At 42.2% G+C, this 14,822-nt stretch overlaps 1 protein-coding gene across 6 annotated transcripts in view; it reads left to right on the top strand.

Moving 5' to 3' along the window:
* The window catches only part of PDE4D (phosphodiesterase 4D), a gene marked incomplete at its 5' end in the record, with an annotated part of 2,078,604 nt that overhangs the window by 1,778,743 nt on the left and 285,039 nt on the right, over positions 1-14,822 (top strand). For all 6 annotated transcript variants that reach the window (XM_082255262.1, XM_082255263.1, XM_082255260.1 and 3 more), the window contains one exon: positions 10,419-10,455. In XM_082255262.1, the coding sequence (XP_082111388.1) occupies positions 10,419-10,455 (37 nt within the window). The remainder of the gene's footprint in view (positions 1-10,418; positions 10,456-14,822) is intronic.

The raw sequence follows: 14,822 nt of genomic DNA, 5'->3' as shown, positions 1-14,822 counted from the left end.
TTTTTCTACTGGCCAGATAACCAGATGTAAATAAAGGAAAGAAAGCCTAAAAACGAAAACCAGTCCAGCCATTCCATATAAAAAGAAGAATTGGTAAGCTGAAATATAATAAATGTTTGCTTTTGAGTTTAATATCACTATAAAGCAGTGATCATGGGCTGAAGTTTACAGCATTTTTAGTCAGTAGGACTGGCGAGATGCCCCACTGGGAATGTCAAGCAAAGCGAAACTTTAAAAACACTCTGGTCTCAAAGGGTTATTATTAAACATGATATATCAAACTGGAGTTTGCCTTTATCTTTAGCAGATCAACAGCAGTATGCCAGAGTATTATTTAAAAATTGTAATGTGATTCTGAAGAAAAACATGTTGGACACTAAAGGCTCGTACACACGTGACGAAAATCGGACAATATATCCTCCGATTTTTCTCTCTCTTGCTCAGCCTTCATTACCGTTTTTAGTTGGCAGTGCATAATGTTCACGAAATTTCTCGTCCGTTTTTTTTTTTTTTTGGGACATTTGTACCTAGACTTCTGGGTCGTCGGCAACTTTAGATCATGCGCGGTCTTTCGTATCCGTTTTTTTCATGGGCGTACTGCATACACATTAAACGAAAATTGGTCATGCTGGGGACGGACAATAAAAATTTTGGTGTTTGTCCCTCCGTTTTTTTTCATTGAAAATGTCGGCATCGGCTGCTGAAAGTTGTGTACACACTAGCCGAAAATGGTACGATTTTACCTCGGACGGGAATTTTCGGCAGATTTTCTACTAGTATGTACCCCACTTAACAACTTTAGCAAATGGCTAGAAATTTTCTTTTGTTTCCAATTTAGAAGATTACATGAGCAACGTTTTACAGTTTGCCTTAAATGTAACCTGAATCTGTTTATTGAGCATTAACTTGATATTTACCTGTGCTAAATGAAATTGTCTGCCATTGCTGGCCTCCTTTTCACAATGCTATTTTCCTGGCTATGTCAGGACTCTGCAGTAAATTAAAGTCAGAGAAAAGTTGAAATGTGTTACCCGTTCCCAATTTTCAGTCCAGTATGGCCGACTTTAGAGTAGCAAGATAAGTTGTACAGTTTTGTTATCTGTGATGGAAACACACCCATAGTGAGAGAATTTGTACTTTGTATTTAGTCATAGATAAAAACACAAACGCATTGTAATGGTGTAATGTTGTAATAACTTGTAGTGTGTGATACCACACACAATATCTGCCCAGAAAGCTCCTTCACTGGGAATATCTGTGCCAGTGGTAGCTGTTGTGTACTGTTTATGAAAAGAAATTGACAAAGCCTCAACTGTGTGATAGATAGAAGCAGTATTCAGCATATCGCAGCCCATGAGATGACTTTGTCAAGAGCTTAATAACTAAGGCAGTGTCATGATTAGGAAAGAATGCCACCAATGCATAGTGGTTTCAGACCCTAAACATAGACTGAGGACACAACTCCAGGATACAAGATCTGCTTTGAAGTCTTTACTATATTTATGCAGTCATATCTGTTATGAATTTGGCAAGGGTTAGACAACGGTGTAGCAGCCTTTCTCAGTCTTTTATTAAAGAGGAGCCCTTGAAAAAACATTCAGGTCTCAAGGAACCCTAGCTAGTAATTACTATATCTACATGCAGCAAAATGGCGTGGAGAGTAGGTTGCCATAGGCATACATAATAGAATAAGGTGTAATTAGTATATTTGACACACAGGGCAAATCCATACAACCACATGATTTTTTTTTTTAAACTCTTTTTATTGAGGGAGATATAACTTGTGGTACATGTAAACAAGGTACTCAACAGGAGCGCCAATAAATAAACATAATTCGGTACATCATAGAACAGTGGATTTTAAAACATTCAGTATGCAGCAATCTATCACATTATAGGGTCAGTGAGCATGTCAAGTAACAAGAGAAAAAAAAAAAAAACAAGGAAAAAACATGAAGATAACCAATACTATCAGTGATGACCTTAAGCAGAAGATATAGTGAGGTCAGAGGAGCACCAAGCCCCCCACACCTTATCGAATTTAGCTGGGCAACCTCTGTGTTTAAATACAAGTTTTTCATATGCTAACACCTGATTCACCAATTGCAACCACATACGCGCCGAGGGAGGAGTGGGTTGAATCCATTTAAGAGCACCGGCCTTGCGGGCCATGAATAATGTCTCCATTAGCATAGTTCTAGTGCAGGGGTGGGGAACCTACGGCCCACTAAGTCATGTGGTCCGGTCCCCGTGCAGCGGAGTCTGTGTCTCTCAGCTGATCTGTCAGAATGGAGCCGATACTTCCTGTATAGTCCTGGCTCTGTTCTGACAGTCTGAGTGAGTCACAGGCGGAGTGATATCAAATGCACTCCGCCTGTGACCAATAAAGGAAACATGCCTCTTCCGCCAGCGCGGTGCTGTTACACTTCTCCTTGCCAGCATTTCCCGCCAGCAGTACTCACAGCAGTACCAGCCAGAACCAGCAGTACCCACAGCAGTACCAGCCAGAACCAGCAGTGCCAGCCATACAGTAGAACCAGCAGTACTCACAGCAGTACCAGCCAGAACCAGCAGTACCAGCCAGCGCCAGCAGTACCAGTCAGAACCAGCAGTACCAGCCAGAGCCAGCAATACCCACAGCAGAACCAGCAGTACCCACAGCAGTACCAGCCAGAGTCAGCAGTACCCACTGCAGTACTAGCCAGCAGTACCTACAGCACAGTACCAGCCAGCAGTAGCAACCTAAGCCAGCAGTACCAGCCTGAGCCAGCAGTGCAGTACCCACAGCAGTACCAGCTTGAGCCAACAGCACCCACAGCAGTACCAGACAGCAGTACTAGCCAGTAGTACCAGCCTGAGCCAGCAGTACTAGCCAGCAGTACCCACAGCACAGTACCAGCCATCAGTACCAGCCTGAGCCAGCAGTACCCACAGCAGTACCAGCCAGCAGTACCTACAGCACAGTACCAGCCTGAGTCAGCAGTACTCACAGCAGTACCAGCCTGAGCCAGCAGTACCAGCCTGTGCCAGCAGTACCCACAGCACAGTACAAGTCAGAGTACCAGCCTGAGCCAGCAGTACCCACCAGCAGTACCAGCTAGCTATACCCACCAGCAGTACCAACCAGCAGTACCCGCCAGCAGTTCTTTTCAAAACTTACCACCACAAAGAGTCGACTGCGCTCCAGATTGACCGACACAAACCTGGAAAACCAGTTGCGAGTAGCAACATCATTAATACCAGCTAACATCACACACCTCCCCAAAGAGAAGCAGTTGCAGCTATCACATTAGGGGTGAGTTAATTAACCACTTAAGCCCCGGAAGATTTTACCCCCTTCCTGACCAGGGGGTATTTTGCGATTCGGCACTGCGTGACTTTAACGGACAATTGCGCGGTCGTGCGACGCTGTACCTAAACGAATTTGACGTCCTTTTTTTCCCACAAACAGAGCTTTCTTTTGGTGGTATTTGATCACCTGTGCGATTTTTTGATCACGCGCTATAAACAAAAAAAGAGCGTCAATTTTGCAAAAATAACAATATTTTTCACATTTTTTTATATGAAATTCCCCCCAAAAAAAAAGTAAAAATCAAAATTTTTTAAAATTTTCGGCCAATTTGTTTTATGCTACCTATGTTTGGTAAAAAAAAATCGCAAAAAGCGTATTTTGATTGGTTTGCGCAAAAGTTATCGCGTTTACTAACAAAGGGAAAGATTTTTGTCATTTTTGTTGTTTTTTTTTTTAACGCGTAATGGCGGCGATCTGCGATTTTTTTTGCGGTACTGCGACATTGGGGCGGACAGATCGGACCCTTGACTGACATTTGTGACACTTTTGGGGTTACCAGTGACATTTCTACAGTAATCAGTGCTATACATATGCACTGTTACTGTAAAAATACACTGGTTGTGAAGGGGTTAACTTTATTTGGAAGGGAGGGGCTGTGTGTGTCCCTAGGGGCGTGCTTTCTACTGTGATTGGCTGTGGCTCTAGCTGTAAGGACACTGATCAACTGATCTACATACTAGATCCGTTTTATCAGTGTCTTTACAGCGAGGAGAATGACAGGCAGCTTGTTTACACAAGCTGCCTGACATTCTCCCTCTCCCCCGCCGATCGCCGAGTGACCGGCGGACATCGGGTCCGCTGGTCACACGCGCGGGGGGGGGTCCGTGACCACGCGGGAGCGGGAGCGCGCCTCCGGGGGCGCGCGCTCGCTCCCTAGACCCTCACAAGCTAGTGACGTAGCCCTACGTCACTTTGCCTGTGAGGGGCTGACTGCCGACGTAGATCGGCGTTAGGCAGTCGGCAAGTGGTTAAATGTTTGACCAAATACAACAGCCACATTTTTAAATTGATAAGTTTGTACGGCCCCCGAATGATTTTATAAATACCCAAATGGCCCTTGGCAGAAAAAAGGTTCCCCACCCCTGTTCTAGTATGTCGCAGCCACTGTTCCCCATCCAACTCCCCCAACAAACAAATCAGGGGGTGCAAGGAACCGGAGCAGACAGGACTGCAGACAGAACATCGGTCACCCTTTTCCAATATCGAGCTATAACCAGACACAGCCACATGACATGGGCGAAGTCCACTAGCGGGCAGGTATACCCAGTGCATGTAGGAGCCGGCAGTCTGTGCATGGCGTGCAGCCGAACAGGAGTCAAATAGGATTGATGTAACATGTAAAGATGAATCAGTTTATTGATAACCGCTGGGAAACCTGAGAGATGAGAGGAGCATGCCTCCTCCAAATCCTCATCTGACAAATCAGGGATAATTTGTTACCATTTAGTGCGGATTAACCACATGATTTTTAGTAATATTAATGAAACAAATAATAATGGCATTAAAGGAAATATAAACAGTAAAAATTGTGCTACGCCCTCACATTTAAAAAGATGTACTAGAATGGAAATTAGAAGATCTACAGTTAGGTCCATATATATTTGGACACCGGCACAATTTTAGTTTTTTTGTTTTTTTTTTCAGGTATTTATCAAAACCATATTCAAGCTATAGTTATATAATGGATATGGGCTGAAAGTACACTCTCAGGTTTATTTGAGGGTATGTACATCCAAATTGGAGGAAGGGTTTAGGAATTACAGCTCTTAGGAATAGCCACCCCCCTTTTTCAAGGGACCAAAAGTAATTGGACAATTGAATCTAAATATGTTTCATGGCCAGGTGTGGGCTACTTAGTTATTTCTTCATCAATTAAGCAGGTTAAAGGTCTGTAGTTGATTCTAAGTGTGGTATTTGGATTTTAAATCTATTGCTGTGAACCTACATCATGCGTTCAAAATAGCTGTCTATGCAAGTGAAACAGGCCCATTGTAAGGCTTCAAAAACAAAACAAATCCATCATAGAGATAGTAGCAACATTAGAAGAGGCCAAATCAACAGTTTGGTACATTCTGAGGAAAGAAGAACGCACTGGTGAGCTCAGCAACATAAAAAGGCCCGGATGTCCCTGGAAGACAACAGTGGTGGATGATCACAGGAACCTCTCTATGGTAAAGAAAAACCCATTCACAACATCCAGACAAGTGAAGGACACTCTCCAGGAGGTGGGTGTATCATTGTCAAAGTCTACAATCAAGAGAAGACTTCATAAGAGCAAATACAGAGGGTTCACCACAAGGTGCAAACCATTCATAAGCCTAAAGAATAGAAAATATTAGATTGCCAAAATCATCTAGAAAAGCCAGACCAGTTCTGGAAAAACATTCTTTAGATGGATGAAACTAAGATTAATCTGTACCAGAATGACGGAAATAAAAAAGTGTGGAGAAGGCTTGGAACAACTCATGATCCAAAGCACACAACGTCATCTGTAAAACATGGTGGAGGCAGTGTGATGGCATGGGCAGTAGCACTGGGTCATTGGTGTTTGTTGATGATGTGACAGAAGGCAGAAGCAGCCGGATGTTTGGAGATTGTGTTTGGAGATATATTGTCAGCCCAGATTCAGCCAAATGCAGCAAAGTTGATTGGACTGCACTTCACAGTACAGATGGACAATGACCTAAAACACACCGCAAAAGCAATCTAGTAATGCCCCATACACACGTGCAGATTATCTGCAGACTTTTGTCTGCAGACTTACCAAAACCATATAATATGAGGTCAAACCTAAACACTTTCAATTTGTATGCAATCCGGCAGGCCCTTGCACTACATAGAAAAGGTAAGTCTGCAGACAAAAGTCTGCAGATAATCTGCGCGTGTGTACGGGGCATTACTTTCGAAGAAAAAGTAGTTGGTGTTAGAGCCTGGCAAAGCATCAGAAAGTAGGAAACCCAGTCTTTTGTCCATAGCTTCCAGACTTTAGGCAATAATTGAGTCATTGCCAGTAAAGGATTCTCAACAAAATGTAAAATTAAAATTTTATTTATGATTATAATAATTTATCCAATTACATTTGAGCCCCTGAAAATGGGGGGACTGTGTATAAAAATGGTTGCAGATCCTAAAATGTATATTTGATATTTATGATTAACCCCTTAAATTAAAGCCGAAAGTCTGCACTTCAAAGTCATTTGGATTGTTTTGTTTTAATTTTATTCTGGTGGCATACAGAGCCAAAAGTATGAAAATTGTGTTCCAAATATTTATGGACCTAACTGTACATTAGCAGGATTTCTATAAGGAGTGAACTATGGGGTTGATTAAAGACGAATAGGCTATTCGCTTTGCATGGGAATTTTCCCTTAGCTGAGTGATTGAGGAATACCCCTGCTGACTTCCATAGAAAAAAAATATGTATATTTTTCTTGCACATATTCTTGGCAAAATGAATTTTCACCACATAAACTAAGCTTGCAAAGTGAATAACCTATTTGCCTTTAATAAATCAACCCCAATATATCTGGGGTTTGCGTGTCATGTTGAAATTACAGCATAGCTACCTTTTTAATGTGGGAGCTCTGGATACATCCCCGTCCTTCAGGATATATGAGGTGTCAGCTTGCAGCATCGCACACCTATACACATGCATAAAGACATAGGTTGCACCCATAGAAGTCAAACATTGTCCTATGCAGTAAGACAAAGGATGCTGTGCAGAACCAGTATTGATGACCTTGTATCATTAAAATGTAAATCTCCTTTTTTGGCAAACTTGTGAATCTTTGCATTCTCTTACTGAATAATCCTTATAGATGAAATCCAGTTTTTATGATTTGTGTATATTATTAATATTATTATCATTCATACATGTTATACAGAATTTACAGTATATCAGAACTATTTTAACAAACAGCCAAGGCCTTAGAAGAATGATGTGGGGTCTAAATGCAACATTTATTACACTTATGACACTCTTGTTTTAAATAAAAATGCTAGTGCCAAAGGTTATGTATTACCAGTAACTATACACAACAGGTGATATGGTAAAAAATGTGGTGTACCCCTGCGCTCCCCTGACTTTTTCTTAGCTTTGAAGGTGCTGTCATGAGATGCTCAAGCACTAAGCATCTAAAGTGAAAATACATTTTAAAAAATGCAGTGCTACAATAAAAAAAAAAAAATCAAATAAACCTTAAGTTACGGTGCCCAAATATCAATTAAACTATCCAGTGCAGTGTGCAAAAAATACAAATGCTATCTTTAGTATAAACTACAAGCCCCTATATCAGTGATGGCGAACCTTGGCACCCCAGATGTATTGGAACTACATTTCCCATGATGCTCAACTTCACTGCAGAGTGCATGGGCATCTAGGGAAATGTAGTACCAAAACATCTGGGGTGCCAAGGTTCACCATCACTGCCCTATATTATATGGTGCCAATTAATTACTGTATAGAAATGTAGGGATTGATTTACTGATTTGTAGTTGCATCTATTTTCCCCAGAACTTAGTGAATATAGTGAAGCTCCATCATCCAATCATATGGCAGGCTGTTTTTTTAATTTTCTTTGCACCAGATTAGGTAATCTTTACAAAGTGAAGCTTCACCGCATTCACTAAGCTGTAGGGAAAATGAGTGCAATAGCACTTGCAAAGTTCACAGTCTTTAGTAAATAAACCCCATAGTGTAATATATCAGGCCCATATCCATTTGTGCTCATTGAAGTGCAAAGTGGTACAAAGTCCTCCAAAACTAGTAATATGTGTGAAATCTTCAGCAAAAACTCTAAACTGTCATGCCACACCACCTTGTCCACATCCATGAATTAAATGTGACCCGTTGGTGATCTAAATTTACCATCACTCACCAGATGTCACCAACCACTTAAAAAAAAAAAAAGGTCAGAATGTGCCCTTATTACTCCTTGCTGGGTATTCCAGTTTTCACATCTGATGCTATAGACCCCTCGTGTAATATTATAAATCAGAATGCCTTCCTACTATTCTTTTATGTATACTCAAATTTTCACCAGATCGAAGTAGAAGAGAATGCAGGAGACAAAGAAAAGAAAGTTTCCATAGCTTAATCCCTTATTAAAACCAATAAAAACATAAACTGTTGCCCTCACTTGATATTTTGCCATATAAGCACATGAAGAAAGCCTGTGTAACTCCAACCAGTGAGTGTTACTACACCTCCTTTCCACTGGGTGTCAGCGTGCGCTCCAGATGAGTAGAAGTGGGGTCAAACAGAGCCTTGTCATTGATATTTAGGCAGTTTACTATAAGGTCTATTTTTTTATGTATTTTCAAACCTCCGATGTGCCAGTATAAACTGACAGTTCCTGGTGTCTATCGATGTACAGTACTATTAAGTATTAAGTTGTTAGGCAAGTTCTAATGCCAAAATTTGGGGGCAATTCCCAGTCCATATTTTTTCCATATATTTTTTTTTTTTTAAGGCCCCTTTCACACCTGTCCGCTCCGTTGGTGGACTCTGTTCTGCTCAGCGGGGATCAATCCGCCAATCCCTGCTGAGCAAGCAGATGACAGCTTCGTCTCCGCTCTGTGTGTGGAGACGGAGGTGTCAGATCCCCGCTGTCCTCTATGGGGAAATCGGATGATCCCCGCCTGTCCGTTCTCATCCGATCCCATCCAATTCGATCCGCTGAATGGATGGAAAATAGGGTTTCCATCTGTCCAGATTTGACGTACAGGATCAGATCGGATTGCAGCGGATATCAGCGGACATGTCTCTGCTGACATCCGCTGCCCCATAGAGATGCATGGGGCATCCGTTCAGACCTGCCTGAAAAACTGACAGGCGGATCTGAACGGTCCGCATGTGTGAAAGGGGCCTTAAAGACGTCTCTTTGTCACAAACAGAGTGTCTGTGTACAGATAGTACATGGTTCCCTCTAATGTAGCAGTTTGAGACCTTGATAGTAGAGATTATAGTCTTTGCTGCAGAGCACAAGGTAACAGCATTCACTGCACCCAGCACACCTGATCGAAGTCACTGAGCATGTGGACAAGAAGGCCTGGCTCTCAGTCTCCACTCTAATTCATCCCACAGGTGTTCTATCGGGTTGAGGTGCAGGCCAGTCAAGTTCTTTAAACCCAAACTGGCTCATCCATGTCTTTATGGACCTTGCTTTGTGAACTGGTATGCAGTCATGTTGGAACAGGAAGAGCCATCCCCAAACTGTTCCCATAAGGTTAATAGCATGACATTGTCCAAAATGACTTGGTATGCTGACGCCTTAAGAGTTTCCTTTACTGGAACTAGGGGGCCAAGCCTAACCCCTGAAAAAAACCCACACCATGATCCCCCAACCACCAAATGAATTTGACCAGTGCACAAAGCAAGGTCCATAAAGACATAGATTAATGGGTTTGGGGTTGAGGAACTTGACTGACCTGCACAGAGTCCTGACCTCAACCCAATAGAACACCTTTGGGATGAATGGAGACTGCGAGCCAGGCCTTCTCATCCAACATCAGTGCCTGACCTCACAAATGCGCTTCTGGAAGAATGGTCAAACGTTCCCATAGACACACTCCTAAACCTTGTGGACAGCCTTCCCAGAAGAGTTGAAGGTGTTATAGCTGCAAAGGGTGGGCCAACTCAATATTGAACCCTACAGATTAAGACTGGGATGCCTCTAAAGTTCATGTGCGTGAAAGCCCACTTGTCAGAACACAAAAGCTCAGTAGGAGAGATCGATGTACCAACATCGGATAGTTAGTACAGGATCTCTTCACCTGCCCTTCAGTTTTTTTACATTTAACCCACGGGGTTGATTGAAAATAAACAAATAGTGTGTTCCAGGCTTTAAGGCCTCTGGAACGGATTTATAAAATTGTGAGTAAAAGAACAAAACAAGACTGTTCCCGGAGTTGCCAGTAAAGTGTTTCTTCTAAGCATTGGAAAACCAGCATATAATACATTCTATGACAATATAATGTTTAAGCAGGAGTGTACAATAAATATCTGTAATGAAATGATGCGTGTTTCATTTCTGGACACTTACCATCCATATTTCTTGTCTTACAGACATGGAGATGACTTGATTGTAACACCATTTGCTCAGGTAAGCACTGCAGTATGAATTTCTCTATGTGTAGCTGCTTTAACTCTACTCCCAACTTTCTGAGTTTTGTAGAAGGAAGGAATCCGCTCATTTTGACAGGGAAAACTAACAGCATATGTTTTCTTAACTGTCAGTGTGCATTTTTCTCTGCAGTGCATCATTTAAAGGGGATTTCCATGATGATTTAAATCAGTGTTTCTCAACTCCGGTCCTCGGGGCACACTAACAGGCCAGATTTTAAGTATTACCTTGGGGAGATACAGACTAGAATACCGCAATCACTGAGCAGCAAATGCTATCACCTGTGATGTATTTCAGTTTTCTTGCAAACCTGGCCTGTTAGTGGGCCCTGAGGACCGGAGTTGAGAAACACTGATTTAAATATAATCCCCAAGCTTATGCCTTGGGGCCGTGATGGCAAACCTTGGCACCCCAGATGTTTTGGAACTACATTTCCCATGATGCTCATGCACTCTGCAGTGTAGTTAAGCATCAAGGGAAATGTAGTTCCAAAACATCTGTGGTGCCAAGGTTCGCCATCACTGCCTTAGAGTATCCTAATACTTTCAAATTTCACATCTGAGGAAATAACTTCTAAACCTAAAGGAACACAAAAAGGAGTAAAGATTGGAGCTGTTTCTTATAACAACCTACATTATTCTTTTGTTTAATTTTTTATATTCCTGCATGATTGACCCTCTTGTTATGAGCAACAATTTCACTCTTGCTCCAGTTTTCATAAATCAATACCTGTTATTCCAAAGTCTGCTATATTAGCAGATAGGATCCATGATATACACATCCATATTCCAGGTCTGCAACTTACTAAGTAGCAAAGCAAGGATGAAGATGACAGCCCTAGGACATGCTCCTTTACAAACAAGTCAGCAGGGGCAGCTCCCATATTCCTATCTGGACAGGCACCTTTTAAATTCAATATCAGAGGGAGAAATGTGCTTTTACTTTGGGACTAGTAGATGCCATGACTTCAACTGCAACCATGAATTTCATGGTGAGCTAAAAAATGTTAGCATTTAGAGAGCTAGATATATGGAAATGTTAAATTGGTTTGGAATGGAAAAAAAAAATATATCAATCACTGGTCCCTTAATCTATCGCATTGCATACCCTATAGCAGGTGTCTCCAAACTTTCTAAAGAAAAGGCCAGTTTACTGTCCTTTAGGCTTTTTTTTTTTTTTTTTGGGGGGGGGACTATGCCCAGAAGAAGTAAGCAATGCACGATCTTTCGTATTAGGGGGAGAAATAGTTGGTGTCAGTGGAAGGAATAGTGCCCCATCTTTGGTGTCAGTGGAAGGAATAGTGCCCCATCTTTGGTGTCAGTGGAAGGAATAGTGCCCCATCTTTGGAATCAGTGGAAGGAATAATGCCCCATCTTTGGTGTCAGTGGAAGGGATAGTGCCCCATCGTTGGTGTCAGTGGAAGGAATAGTGCCCCATCGTTGGTGTCAGTGGAAGGAATAGTGCCCCATCATTGGTGTCAGTGGAAGGAATAGTGCCCCATCATTGGTGTCAGTGGAAGGAATATTGCCCCATCTTTGGTGTCAGTGGAAGGAATAGTGCCCCATCATTGGTGTCAGTGGAAGGAATAGTGCCCCATCATTGGTGTCAGTGGAAGGAATAGTCCACCCTCATTGGTGTCAGTGGAAGGAATAGTGCCCCATCATTGGTGTCAGTGGAAGGCATAATTCCCCATCATTGGTTTCAGTGGAAGGAATAGTGCCCCATCATTGGTGTCAGTGGAAGGAATAGTGCCCCATCATTGGTGTCAGTGGAAGGAATAGTCCACCCTCATTGGTGTCAGTGGAAGGAATAGTGCCCCATCATTGGTGTCAGTGGAAGGCATAATTCCCCATCATTGGTGTCAGTGGAAGGAATAGTGCCCCATCATTGGTGTCAGTGGAAGGAATAGTGCCCCATCATTGGTGTCAGTGGAAGGAATAGTGCCCCATCATTGGTGTCAGTGGAAGGAATAGTGCCCCAACATTGGTGTCAGTGGAAGGCATAGTGCCCCATCTATGGTGTCAGTGGGAGGAATAGTGCCCCATCATTGGTGTCAGTGGAAGGAATACTGCCCTATCATTGGTGTCAGTGGGAGGAATAGTGCCCCCTTATTGGTGTCAGTGGGAGGAATAGTGCCCCATCATTGGTGTCAGTGGCAAGAATAATGCATTAAGGGCTGGATAAAGGCAAACAATAGGCTGCAGTTTGTAGACTACTGCCCTATAGCATATATAGACAGAACTCTATATCTCAGATCCAAATTGATGAGTAGAAGTATGTGAGTATAAGTGATAATTGATGAGTAGAAGTATGTGAGTATAAGTGATAATTGATGAGTAGAAGTATGTGAGTATAAGTGATAATTGATGAGTAGAAGTATGCACTGTATATGTATTTAATGATGTTCTCAAACAAACTTTTGGACATTGTGAATAAATCGATAAGTTAGAGAATGTTTTTCTATGCGTTTGGTTTAGCATGTTAAAAGTCCCTAAAATTAAAGAGTTCTGCCTATATATTGGTTTGTAATGGAAACATTGTGTTGATAGCCTTTAAATAATCATAGGAGAATTCTTGTTTCTGCAAACACATGGGTCTTTTACACTGGCCATACACTAAATACAGTCATACAGTATAATGATCAAAAGACAAAAGAATATTACCATTCAGAATTTAATTGCCTTAATGGCCAGTTCTGTCTATAGAGCATTGTTTTCTTCAATAATGAATGAGATTGTCCTGGTGGAAAATCTAGTGCAATTAAATTGATCTTTTCTTTTTCTTCTCAAACCTTTGATCAGTCATCACTTATTTTCACACTTTATATACAAATGTAGATTCTCTAGGATTCTGCAATACCTTGAAAAAAGCATAATTCATTACAATTTTATAAAATGTTTCTTACATGTTCGGTAATGAAATAGACTGCTATACATGCATAGATTGTATGTAATTCAGATATATAATTCTCCTTTTTGGCTTTTACAATCCATTGGAATCAATTTGCAATCAGCAATATCCCTGCGTTCCCCAGAAGGGTTTAATGGCTTTGTTTTGTGTCACTGTCTGTACTAGTAGACACACTCTTACCCCTGTCCAGTACGTGATATTCCCAGCTGACAACATTTTATCAGTTTGAGAACTCATATTTTCCTATGACACTAAGCTGCTGGACAAGTTCAGAGATTTGACACTTGCCTGGAACATGCTGAGATTTTCAGGGACAGCCCCGGGCTTCAGTTATTTATACCTGAAAAAAATAGCAGCAGGGAAAGAGGGTCCAAAGGACCCCTTTATAAGTACAGTGGTAGCTGTCCAGATCAGAGAATGTAGGGATCCTGGGATTAAATAAGTTTATTAATTGCACAATGCTAGGCTGGTTTTCTGCCTAGACTATGGTGGCTTTGTTATCCTGGTCAAGAAAAGAAATCCATGATCTTTTGCAGTGTCAACATTTTACTGCTAAAAGTAGTTTCATAAAACAGTAACTATGCAGCCCTGATTGAAGCTTTTTATTGTTAACCGTTTATAAGGGCTGGATTTATATTTTTTGCCCTTTAACCCCCCTGTAAATTGTTTTGCCCTGCTGCCCTCCTACCCCATTCAGCTGACTAGCCTGGGAATTACACTAAGAAGATTGGCCACCATAGCCACTAAAGGCACACAAATGCTGGTAACTAGGGTTGCCATCTTTTCTTCAAGCCAAACCCAAACACTTTACTGTCGAACAGCATTTTTTTTTTGAAGTATACATTGTAAAAGACCTCAGACACTTTTGGGTGGCAGCAGGATGGACAGGAGGGCAGCACGGTGGACAGGGGGCAGCAGGATGGATGGGGTCATCAGAGCTGACAGGGGGGGGGCAGCAGGGTGGAGTGGGGATCAACATAGTGGACAGCGGGGTGGACTGGGGGACAATAAAGTAGACAAGGGGTAGTGGGATGGGCAGAGGAGCAGGGGATTGGACTTTAGGGGCAGAGGAATGGACTGGGGGGGCAGCGGGTTGAACAAGGGGCAGTAGTCAGGTGGACACTGAGGGGACAGTGATGCTCAGTGGTGGACTTACATACCTGTCTCCTGCTGTCCTGCTCTATAGGCTGTGGGCTTCTCCCATGAATGTGTTATAGGTGATTGGCTGCACCTACTGCTCCTTCTGCTGGGCTCCTGTGAAGCTGGACGATCTTGTTCGCACAGGAGACACACCGACAGGAAGAAGCTCAGTTTGATGTGTATAGACAGAGAAGAGTGGCCTATTTACAATACAGAGTGCTTCACCAAAAACCAATACAAAATTTGTGTAGGGTGCCCATGACCCAAGTTCACAGCCAAAAACACCTGCAATGGGC

The sequence above is a fragment of the Pelophylax lessonae genome (genome assembly GCF_965119305.1).
Source record: "Pelophylax lessonae genome assembly, chromosome: 1".
NCBI lineage: Eukaryota > Metazoa > Chordata > Amphibia > Anura > Ranidae > Pelophylax > Pelophylax lessonae.
The sequence above is the reverse complement of the archived record's forward strand: the minus strand, read 5'-3'. Positions and strand labels throughout refer to the sequence as shown.